Genomic DNA, 12,049 nt, shown 5'->3' on the forward strand with positions numbered 1-12,049 from the left:
ATGTTTGTCCCTATAAGCCTGGTGACATTGTTCATAAAACCATACTTTATCATATGAATAAGATTCAAGAGTTTTGTTTTGGACAAACCTCATTATGATATTCAACTATAACAAATTTAGGTGCATTAACAGGACAAGGAGCATTTAAACATCTCTATCAACAATGCTATCAAAAGCATGGTAGATGCCATCCAATTAATTCTAGACTTTAAGATTTGTCTAGTTAGGGTAAAATCTGATATTGGAAAGTCCAGCTGGATCTCACAAGTTAGACTACGGTGCTCAGAAGAACCAATTGGTGCAATGGACTCTACATTAATCACCCCTCTCACACCAGTTAATAAAAGATCCAAAAGATTAGCACTCCTGGGAGTTGCCCCATGGACTAACTGCTGAGAAATCAAGGGCAGAAATGCCATATCATTCAGTAGGGGACACAGAATTTAGCCAGTCTGTGGGGAGCATTAAAATCCCCTATGAAAATAGCATGATTTCCTATCATTCTCTGGAATGGAAATTTGCGAAGTCTATAAGCAATCATAAATGCTGTCACTGGAATCGGGACTTCTATAAAAACTAAAAATTATAAATCATTAAAATGACTACACATCCTCACAACCATGTATTCACAACAGCAGCATTGACACTTCCTAAAACAACTAGCATCAAAACCAACTCTTGAATATAAACACAAACCTTGGACTCAAGGCAAAGAATTCCTATATAGCAACAAGGGTTTATTAAAATTAGGCAAAAGCAACTCTGTCCTCTAAAAATTGCAGTGTTGCCAAAGAAGTATCATTCATCAAAAAATTAAGACACAGCATTTATCATAGTTTCAGAAAAAATATGGAAAACTAATGAAAATATTTAACTTGTCTACATTTCAGGGTAAGAGTCAAGTAGGTTTGCAGAGTTTCTCATCAATAACATTTATTCATTACACATTACTGTCTTCTTGTTTCTAAACTTAAAATGTTGTATTCTGTTTAAAACTTACCATACTGAATGATGAATATATGTTGAAGAAAAGAGGCAAATTAAACACCACCATTACCTGATAATAATATAATTATATTGCACTTTGTCTTTTTGAAGATATCTGTGACATTTTATTCCATGTTGTTCTAAATATATATTACTCTACGTCTGCACATAATTATTTCATTCCATGTTTTGAAAATATATTTCTCCACTGCACATAATTAGTTTAAGAAACATTTTTATGATAAGAAATTCTTTACATTATAACTACCTATTAACATAATCACTGATGCTTACATACTCTCAAATCACCTGAAGTTATTTCATAATTTTCTGATAATCTAATTTATATCAAAATTAGAAAATAATATAGTGCAAAATGGAAAGACCACATCTATAAAAATAGAAGCTATTACTGACTTAAAATACAAGAGACAGTCTGTGTAAAGAAACCAAACATTACACTAATTCATGTACTCTATATTTTTATTTTATGAATAAAATACATTTAGAACTGAGTGAGTAATACCTTTGATAAGAAAGACTGATAATTTAAGTATTTGTAAACCTTCTGAGATGAGGAATACAATGTATTCACATACAAATAACATAAAATGCAGAAACTACCACTGACAGGCTTCAATGCTGATTCACAGACTTCCAAAGACATTATTCCATCATTCCATGGCTTTCAACAGGTCAACCAGGTCACCAAGCTGAGGTAAGCAATAGTCAGCCAAGAGCCGGTGCTTCTCTTCATCAGAACTCTTCGCCCATGATTCCAGGTCCTCTTTCTTGGTCACTCCTGTCAGCACCACCAATGTATGCAGGCCACAGTTCTTGCCAAATAGAATGTCAGTATTGCAACTGCAAAGTGAGACAAGCAAAGACTATTAGAATAGGTATTAGAAACTTGGAAATAGTATGGAGAAAAGTTAGCAGTATTCACATTGGTTATGTAATATTCACATGTTAGATGCACCACACCATCATAAAATACATAACAAGGAAAAATTTATAGATGGCTATTACTTGAAGAGATAAAGGTGACCAAAGGAAAATGATGGGAAATCTACTAAAGATACATGGATGCTTACCGATCACCTATCATGAGCGTGCGAGAAGGCTTAAGTTGGTATTTCTCACTTATTACAGTGAACATCTTCTCTGAGGGTTTACCCATGATCAATGGAGGACGCTCGGCAACCGTTTCAACACAACGCACAATACTTCCTGTGCCTAAGATGTAAGCAAGTAAACAGAGAAATATTAGTACAAAGAGAAACTCGCACTATCTTTTATTTCTATCACCTCCCAAGAGTATTGGCAGTCTGCATCAACAGTGTACATATGTCAAATTGCCAAAATAGTCTACTCATATGATTAATTCATTCATTCTATATTTTTTTGTTATCAAACATTAGAAAATATATTAGGGGCCTAGAATGGGATTATAACACTAAAAAGACACTTGGAAAACATGCAAAATATCTAAACAAAAATGTATCTTGTTATAAAATTGAACTTAGCCATATCCATAATATATTCAGGATGACAATGAATCTGTAATTTAAAATAGATTAACAAGAAAATACATTTCTGAACTGAACTCCAAAGACAAGTCACAGCCTACAATTCATCACCTGGAAATACAAGCTTGCTGTTAGAAATTGGGAAGCGCTCATCTGTATTGGTAGCGATGAAGAGACATGCTTGGTCTTCTAGATGCGATGCGGCTCTCATAATCTTGGGGAAGCTGAAGTCCCCGTCGAAGCCCACAGCCACAGCTCCAACCTCCGGGTCCAACTCTATGGTCTCGGGCAGCTTGAAGGGACTGACGGTGAGTGGTTCCGGCTGTCAGGATGGAAAGGAGCATTTCAGCACTGATGATTGGCTGGAGCTCACTCTCACACAGCTCTTGCAAATTTGTACTTAATGACTTATTTGACAACCTGATTATATAGGGATAATATTTATTTCTGAAGTAATAATGTCATCAAATAAAACTATATTATAAAGAACTTAAATATTTCTAGAGCATGAACAGCAGCACTTTTATTCTACCTAGCAACTAAAGTAACTTTGTATGATCATCTGAACTACAAGAGACATTTCTTTTACTTTTACTCACAATTGCAGATTTTTTATCCAACCTAAGCAAAAGATAAATGTAAAGAGAAACTTGAGAACTATCATTCTGGATATAGCATTTAAAGAATGTAAGTACATGCAAGGATTCTGAGCAAAAGTGAAGTCTATGACAAATGAACAGAGGAGAGTATGATCCTTATGTACCCAAAGCACTTGCTACATACAATGGCACTGACACTGATGTAAGGAAATGTCACAAAATGTTAAGAATGATCAGTTAGCATCTATCACAATGACATTGCTAAGTCTTACCCCGATGTCAGTGTGTGCAATGCCAACATTATCTAGCTCTGCAGTCATTCCAGAAGTTCCAACCACATACACCTTCTTGTTAAAACCTTGCTGCTTTAGGTACTGCGCCATCACAAAGGACGAGCTGACAATTTCTTCCTGTGCGCAAAAAATTCTTATTAAATCCACAGGAAAAACTTAAATAACTGTCCTTTTGTACATGAAATAATAATTCAACATTATATCAGAAAGACAAAACATATCAAATATGACTAACATTCAGCATTACTTCCAATATCAAAATGTTTAAGCATACCTTACTAGCAATGAAGCCAAGCTTTTCGCACTTCTTAACATACTCTTCGCGGGATTTTGTTGAGTTGTTGGTAACATAGAAGATCTTCTTCCCAAGTGATCTCAGCTTGTTCAGTGCATCATTCGCCTGTCCAATGATGTTATCTCCGCTCCACAAGACACCTGAGTAAAAACACATGAAAGACATTAATCTCTATTAAAAATGTAGAAAAAATATTTCTTACACTTAACATTACTTCCAGCTCTTTGACTATATCAAGACATAAAAATCTCATTTAAACTATTACGCTACTACAATTACAAAAAAAATATATATAGGTATGATATTTTCAGATATTTCAGATAGACAAATTTCATAAATGTCTTCCTCTCTCATGACAATACTTTAAATACAAAAACTGGGCAATAAAAGAGACCATTCTGGAACACTTTTTCTCCCAGTAAGGCAAAATTAGCATGGCAAATGTATTAAAAAAAAAAAAAAAACTCATGAAAAGCATTAGCCATGATAGCTAACTCAAAATGAGAGAGCAGGAGAGCAAGAGCAAACTTTACAAGACCATACTAATTTTCTAGCCATCCTCTGGCCATTAACCGGTTGCTAGAGCTTGCCGCCTTGCATGTCATTTTAGGATCAGGACAGACCCTTCGGCTGCAATGTTGACAGGCACATTTTTCTCCACTAGGATTGAATGAGAGAACACCACAAAGTAGCCTGAAATATCACCTTACCAGTAATTTCTGTGAAATTTCTCTTACATTTACAGAAGCTAAATTCTTTATATGTGATCATTAACCCAATGCCGCCAGGCATAGCATGTATGTACATACTATGGCCACTGTGAGTTTACTTGTTTAATTGTTTTTACACATAGATGGCTACACTTGTACTAAGTCACCAATGAGCCAACTACGAGTACTGCCTGTCTCCCCCATTTACACTATTCCTTGACTTACGTAAATATTTCACATTATCTTATTTTGTTGTTACTAATGTTTATAACATTATGGTAATTATAATGTCAATAATAAAAATAACATTATCAATATTCATAGTGTCGGTAAAAAAAAAATTTTCCCTCCAATTCAAGGAAAGGTGAAATCAGGTAAGGTCACAAGATCTACTAATTGACTCCTCTGTGGCTAAGCACTAGCACAGCCATCTATGTGTAGAGACATTTCACAAAAAAAAAAAAAAGGGCACAGCATTTTCCCCAGTGGCATTGGATTAATGTAGGAAAATACCCATAAGCTTAAAATGAACCACAAGTACTTTCACCATCACCCAATGAACAAAATCACAAGTTTCATTGCAACATGCATCACCATCCAAAAATGCAGCTCTTTAGAAGTGTTGCATTTCTGTTGAGAAATGTCTAACTGTATAATCTTGTTATCCTTGGTAGTGATATGGATAACTCAGGATTTGCACAGAAGTGGGAACCTGCATTTAAGTATCCTTGGCTACCAGACTCAAGTAGTTTATTGTACCTGGTCCCAGTAACACCATAATTGAATTTAATTGACACACATAAACTACATTTACTATTTAATTCCAAAATGTAAGTAGAGGTACAGCTACATACAAGCTATTAAAGTGGTATGTTGTCCAGCAACTGCAGAGGTCATCACACCCACAGGTACTTCAACCAAGGCCAACAAATCAACACAACAAACATTTTGCAAGACAGACGTTACAAATCTCCTGATGATTTTTTATTAAAAAAAAAAAAAGAAGAAAAATTCCAAGTTCTATCTCTCAAGAATATTACTGGTGGGGATTTGTTTGCCTTTGTCTGCAAGTGGAGGGTGTGTATTTTGTTACCATCACTTTATACTTTGCAATTCTAAATTCTAGCTTTCATAAAACTTATTCAGTATAACCCTGCCATAAATTAAATTGTTTGGTTGGAGCCCCACAAATATTACATACAATTTTTCTTTTTACATTTCTATGATGTTCTGGCAGTTTATCATCATCATTTCATTCATATGTACCCTGATTTTGGGCTCTCTATCACTTGGGTGCCAAATAACTTCTTTATTCCTGATTGGCGACGAAGTTTCTCAGATTTATTCGTTCCGTCGTTTGCATACTTTATTTTCCTTATATAAGTGGCTCCTTGAAACTTAACCATTACCATTCTAGTATTTATCGTGCCCTTCCCGAGGTTCTAAACCAAAACCACCTCTACAATTAATCTCTTCTGACATATCACCCCACGAAAGATAAGATTACGAAATACACACAAAAAGAAAGAAACATTACCAGTTGATCTAAAACAAGTGTTAAAAAAAACCTACCATTATTTCACACCAACGAGGCTCAAACTCACCATCACAGTCCGTCAGCACGTTATCGAAGCTGTTGAGGAAGGCCCTCAGGCAGGTTTGGTCGAGGATCCTGGGCATTTGGGGCATCTTGGAGGCGGCGGCGGCAGAGGGCGCAGCGGGCGACGCGGGCGGCGGCGGAGAGGCCGGGGGACTGAGGGGCCTCCCCTTCGCCGCCGACGTCGCCCTCTTCCCCTCTTTTATTCCCCTGGGGGGGGGGGGTTGAAGGATGTGGTTGTGTCTTGCTGGTATTCGGTGCTCCTTTTGGAAGGTGTCCCAAGGTGTAGGTCCATTTAATTAGCGTTATTTTTTTTAAAGTTTGCCCTGTTGCGTCATCGGTTGATACCTTGTGTTTACGTTTTTGTAAAGTGAATCCGGATTGGAGGGAATTTCTGGATGTCTACTTTCACGTTTTAATTTTTATCTGTCAGTGTAGTCCATTTAATGTGCCGTTATTCATTTATTCTTTTTTAAAGTTTACCCTATTACGCCATCGTTTGATAATTTGTGAATACGCTTTCGTCAAAGGTATCCTTCTGGCCACCTTGGTTTTCGTACAGTGAATCCGGATTAAAGGAAATACCCGGATTCCTACCTCCATGAACCCGACTTTGATTTTTATCCGTCATTGTAGTATCATTTGCACCGTTATAGATAAAAGCGTGTGTTCATTTATCTATTAATTCCAGAAAATTTTCAGGACGATTAATAGTGGCTGTTCTGTTTCCCTTGTAATTTCGTGCGTTTTCATGGAAAGGAAATCTGGCTATGGTTTTCCTGTAATTATTATGTAACGGCATTTCGAAATTAGTCATGATTCACGGACACAGGCACATGCACGCATGCACGAACACGCACACGCACGCACACACGCACACGCACACGCACACGCACACGCACACGCACACGCACACGCACACGCACACGCACACACATATACATATATAAATATATGCATATATCTATATATGTATATATACATATATTTTTTTTCGCTGCTCGCTCGGCTGTCACGGTGACAGTGCTATGTGTTTTAAACTCGATTTTTAACTGTTGCTACAAGTGCACCGCTCTGGCTACTACTTCACTTAAACTTTGGCGGTGTCAAGCATGATTTCTCCGCCTCGGACCAGAAAGACAGAGCTGACTCCTGGCCATGCGACCCCCCTCGCTATCCCGCCCATTTACATCATCGACAGCTTAAACTTTCTAAAGGAACTGCAGGTGAGTCATGACGAGAATGAAGACTGTGAAGGAAATGTGTTGGGAAGAAAGTGCCTTGGGCGAAAACGGAGACGCGGAGGTGTGCGGGTGCGAGCGGGAGGCGCGGCATGCGTTCGCCTCTGACTAATGTTCGGCAGTGTAAGGTCAGTACGTAATAAAATTGAGGAACTGTCTGCCAATTGTAAATACTTTCGAGAATACAGGGACAGTACAGACATATAGCCCCTACGGAAACTTGGTTACAAGATCAATATCCAGATAGCATCGTGGGCATCGAGAGGTTTGCGCTAATTAAGTGACGGAGGGTGCGTTTTGGGGGGGAGGGGGGATCGAAACTACGAAAACCCAAAAGATGGTTCCAAAAAACTGTTGTTAAAGAGAGCCACTATGATAAAGATATCGAATTCTTGTGTGGTATCGTGTCGTCGCTTTACCTACACGGGAATTTGACAAGAGAGAGAGAGAGAGAGAGAAAAGGAGAGAAGAGAAGAGAAGAGAGAGAGAAGAGAGAAGAGAGAGAGAGAGAAGAGAGAGAGGGAAAGGGAAGAGAGAGGAAAAGAGAGGGAGAAAGGGAGAGAGAGAGAAAAAGTGAAAAGAAAGAGAGAGAGAGGGGAAGGGAAAAAGGGGAAGAAGAGGAAAGGAGAGAGAAGGAAAAGAGAGAGAGAAAGAGAAAAGGAGAAAAAGTGAGAAGGAAGAAGAGAGAGAGAGAAGAGAGGGAAGAGAAGAAAGGGAAAAGAAAAGGGGAGAAAGTGAAAGAGAAGAGAAGACAGGGAGAGAGAGAGAGAGGAGAGAGATTTGGGGGAGAGAAAGAAGAGAGGAAGAGAGAAAGAGGAGAGAAGAAGAGAAGTAAAAGTCAAAACACTTTATTCCATTAAATAACAATAGTTATTCTTTACATAAATACATTTATATATACTTTTGAGTATTTAAGATTTTTTTTTTTATTTCGTTTTAAAATTTACTTGACGTGTCTGGACACCTGATGTGTTCCCTACAGTTTGCAAGAGCATTACCATTACGGAAAAGCCCGTGAATGATTTGTTAATGAATACCGTTGTCATGCTGCATTTAGAATGGACTTTTTTAACCATTTTAATTTTTTTTTTATGGGGTATGGTCAAGTTGTGATACCTAATGCTATCTGGCAGCAAAATTTTTTAATTTTTCCTTTTTTTCATCTGGGGTTTTTTTTGAACAATAGTTAAATTTTGCTTAGGCTAAGTTTTTTACAACATATTCTAGTTTTTAGTGTGGGGTTTTTTTTTCAAATTTAAGATATACCCCCATACCCACTCTTTCCTATGATTTTGGCAAAGGTGGGTTTAAATGAATTTAAATGACTCCTAATTTTTTCACTGAAGTCTCGGGTTTTATAGAGCAGCCTTCAAATCCATGGGTTGGGGTCAATGGGAAATTTTAGCTATGTCTGCCCCAGACTACCTATGAATAACATTTATTTCATGTGGGTTTTTTTAAGGCCATTATTCAAAAAAATAATTTTGCTTGTGTAAAACTATGTTTAATGTTTTCCTATTGATGTATTTAATTGTTTACTGAGTCATTTGAAGAAACTGTGAATCACGGGGTACTGCAAATAAAAAGGCATTAAAAATTTATGGTTTCTAATTTGTTAAGGAAAAATTTTATAGTTGACACTATCAAAAGCCTTAGAAAAATCGCATAATGTGGAAAAAAATTCTTGATCTTTGTCTAGTTATTATAAAAACTCATCAGCAATTTTTCGTAAAGCTGTTTTTATTTTATAACCTATGTCTAAAAACCCTGTTGTTTTTTGATAATAAATTTTTTTGGGGCCCCCAGGAAACTCGTCATTGATTTTCCCACAATTTTTTTTTACAATTTTGGTAATATAGGGAATTAGTAAAAGGGGGGATAATTATGGCTCGTCTATATTTGAAAAATTTGGGGTTTCTATAAAAAATTTTTTCCAAAACGACGGAAAACACCCTAACCAAGAAGTGTTAAAAAAAGCCTCCCAAAAAATTTACATTGCGGGTTTTAAGCGCAAAGCAATCCGCCTCTCCCAAAACAAATTTTTTTCGCGAAGGCGTTTTAAAACTAAGAGTTTGTTTCTATGTCCACGGTTGGGGTCTAAAAAAAAATATTTGGGAAGCCTTTGCCCGATAGGTTTTTTGCTGAAAGTAAAAGAAATTGTTTGCTCAAAATTATTTTTCTTTTTTTGAAAAAATCTTTAAAATGGATTCTTTGTATGGGCCTTGTGAATCATTAGTGAGGTTTTGTAGTGAGGTATTAGTTTTTAAAATTTTCCATGTTTTTTTAGAGTTGTCCTTTTTTCTGTGAATTTATTTCTAAAATAATTTTCTTTTTGCACGTTGATTAGAAATTTCATTTTTTTTTTTTACTTTATAATCTACCTGAAAGGTGACCTCATTTCTGTTACTTTTAAGGGTTTGGTGGCCCTTTGTTTCTATCGCTAAGGGCTTCTTGATGTCGTCTTTTATCCATAGAGGGGGGGACGTTGGCGGTTGGGTTTTTAGTAGGGAGCCAGTCTTAATGCTGTTTTTAAATAACTTCTGTAAGGATTTTGTTTGGGTTTTTTTTTTTAATTTTATTTGTCAATGAAATTCTGATAGAAAATTTCTTTAGACAAATGAGCTGCAGAAAGATTGAAGGTCATGGTTTTTTGAAATCGCGAAAAGTTTTTTACTGGTGGTCGCTTTTTTTTCTTTATATTTAATCATCGTGTAAGTCATGGTCGAAACATGACACGGATGCATCGAAGGGAGAATGATTTCTGATCGTTAGTTATTAAAAAACCCAAATAGAAAGAGGTGTTTTCTGAAATTCGCGTGGTTTATCTTTATTTTTAAAATTTATTTTTTTTTAATTATTTTGCTATCTTGTTTTAGATTTTGTCAACTTCATTCGGTGCCTAAGATGAAAAGCGATTTCTTTTTTTTAAGACATTTCTCAAAAAAATCTTTTCAATATATTCAAAAGATTCAGGGGTAGCATGGGGGTGCCTATAACAGCCCATAATGGGGAAAGGGAAGCGGGGTCGCTTTGTACGGAACCCAGACTTTTTTACGGCGTATGTTAGCTGCTGTAGGGGATATCCTTTTTGATTCCCAGGGTACCCCGTACAAAAATACATCTCCCCCCCCTCGCCCTACATAATCTAAAAATTTTTAAAAAATTTGGAAATTGATTTCCTGGTGGAGCCTTTTTTCTTTTGTTAAATGTCTATGATTCCTCCTAAAAATAGCTTTTTAATTTCTTAAAAAAGTCTGAGGAGGGGATGAGCATTTATATGCTCTATTTTCAGACATGCGATTAGTCACGGGTAGCGGTTCGGCGTTCCCTTGTCAAAATTTGACGCGCTTGACTTGTTTTTGTTTAAGAACCTTTAGCATTGTGGGGGAAAGATCAGAGTCTAAAAACGATCGGGCTTTATTTTTTTTTTCCCCTTACTGCACCGTAAGCTGGCGTAGTATTTCATGTGTCATCACGTTTAGGGCTTTTGCACTTAAATGTTTTGAAACTTTACAGATAAGTGTTGTTCCATGCCCTTTTTTGGGGGGGTTTGTGTCTGGGGGACAACGGGTGAGTAGAGGAGAATGTGTTTGGGACGCAGCCCCCTTTTAAACGATTTTGGGGGTTTTTGGGTGTTCTCTTTTTTTTTCTTGGTTTCTTGATACCCTTTGAGAACCGTCTTCATCAAAATTTGTGGGGACTTTGCTCGTTCGGGCATATTTGTTAGTGACTAGGGCACTGCGGAGGAGGGGGGCAATGGGTAGGGGGGGTAGCCCCTTGCCCCTGCTGCTGAGATGTTTCCCCCAGTGGCGGGGGGGGTCGAGGGGTTTCAGTTTGCTTGTATTCTTTTTTAAGCCCGTTTAGGTGTTATTGGTAAAAAGCTTAAATCTTGGTCTTCTTTGGGTGTTGGTTTTTTGAGTCTCAGGGCGGGAGGGGTCTTAGTTGACTTGGGGGGGCGGGGGAGTCTGTAGGGCCGGGGTCTGCTGGCTAGGAGCGCGGGTGGGGGGCACTGGAGGCTCAGAGAGTGAAGGTCGGCGGTCAAAAAGGGCGTGAGGAGCGGGGGGGCCGCGGGCACAAAAGGAAGGGGAGGGGGGTTTTGGGAGGGAAGGATTGCCGGCGTGGTATGGCGTGGAGGGGGGAGGGGGGTTTGGGGTGGGGTAGGGGGTTTTTGTGACTGGGGGAAGAAAGGGAAGGTTTCGTAGGTGGTCTGATACGGGTGGGTATGGGAGGTGGGGGGATTCTTGGTGACCGATACGTCCTCTTAATGGAAATTGCTTTTCGGAAAACTTTCTGTCAGCAAGTCAATTTTTTTTTCCGATCATTTTGATTGGGAAAAGGGAAGGGCCCCCATTAAGGCTGTTTTTTTTTCTCTGTACTCTTCTGTAACAAAATAAAAAAAAGGAGTAGAATACCTGATTTCCAGTCTTTGGGGGTGTCCGCTGCAGCTTTGGAACACTAGTTTCGATTTTGAATATGATCAATCATGTGTGCACGATAACGTTTTCACCCTTTGGGTGCCCCGTGTCGTTTCCGGGTTTTCTGGATTTTGATAAATGATTACAGGTTAGGGCATGAAATTCCCCGGGGCAGTAATATTTTCGATTTGATCAAGATGCCGATTTTGCCAAAACTTTTTTTTTAGAAAAGAAAAAAAGGTTTGTGTTCAGAACTATTTTACACGTTGAATTTGAGGGGATTGTTTTTTAAAAACTGTTTTCCCCTGTTTGCACTGGCATCACTCTTTTAATGCTAAGGGGCCCCTCCCCTGGCCGGGGGGGGCCGCCTTGACCCTGGCTGC

The 12,049-nt window shown here is 38.0% G+C and overlaps 1 protein-coding gene across 1 annotated transcript; it reads right to left on the minus strand.

Annotated features, from left to right (window-relative positions):
- Positions 1-1,052: 1,052 nt before the first annotated feature.
- On the minus strand, positions 1,053-6,242 carry LOC119578998 (glycerol-3-phosphate phosphatase-like). The gene is made up of 6 exons (XM_037926688.1): positions 6,018-6,242; positions 3,683-3,843; positions 3,388-3,525; positions 2,628-2,838; positions 2,082-2,223; positions 1,053-1,851 (listed from the first exon to the last, which is right to left on the minus strand). The coding sequence occupies exons 1-6, from the start codon at positions 6,100-6,102 to the stop codon at positions 1,662-1,664; spliced, it is 927 nt and encodes a 308-aa protein (XP_037782616.1). The 5' UTR covers positions 6,103-6,242; the 3' UTR covers positions 1,053-1,661.
- Between the last annotated feature and the right edge of the window lie 5,807 nt (positions 6,243-12,049).

This window comes from Penaeus monodon, chromosome 11 (genome assembly GCF_015228065.2).
Source record: "Penaeus monodon isolate SGIC_2016 chromosome 11, NSTDA_Pmon_1, whole genome shotgun sequence".
Lineage (NCBI taxonomy): Eukaryota > Metazoa > Arthropoda > Malacostraca > Decapoda > Penaeidae > Penaeus > Penaeus monodon.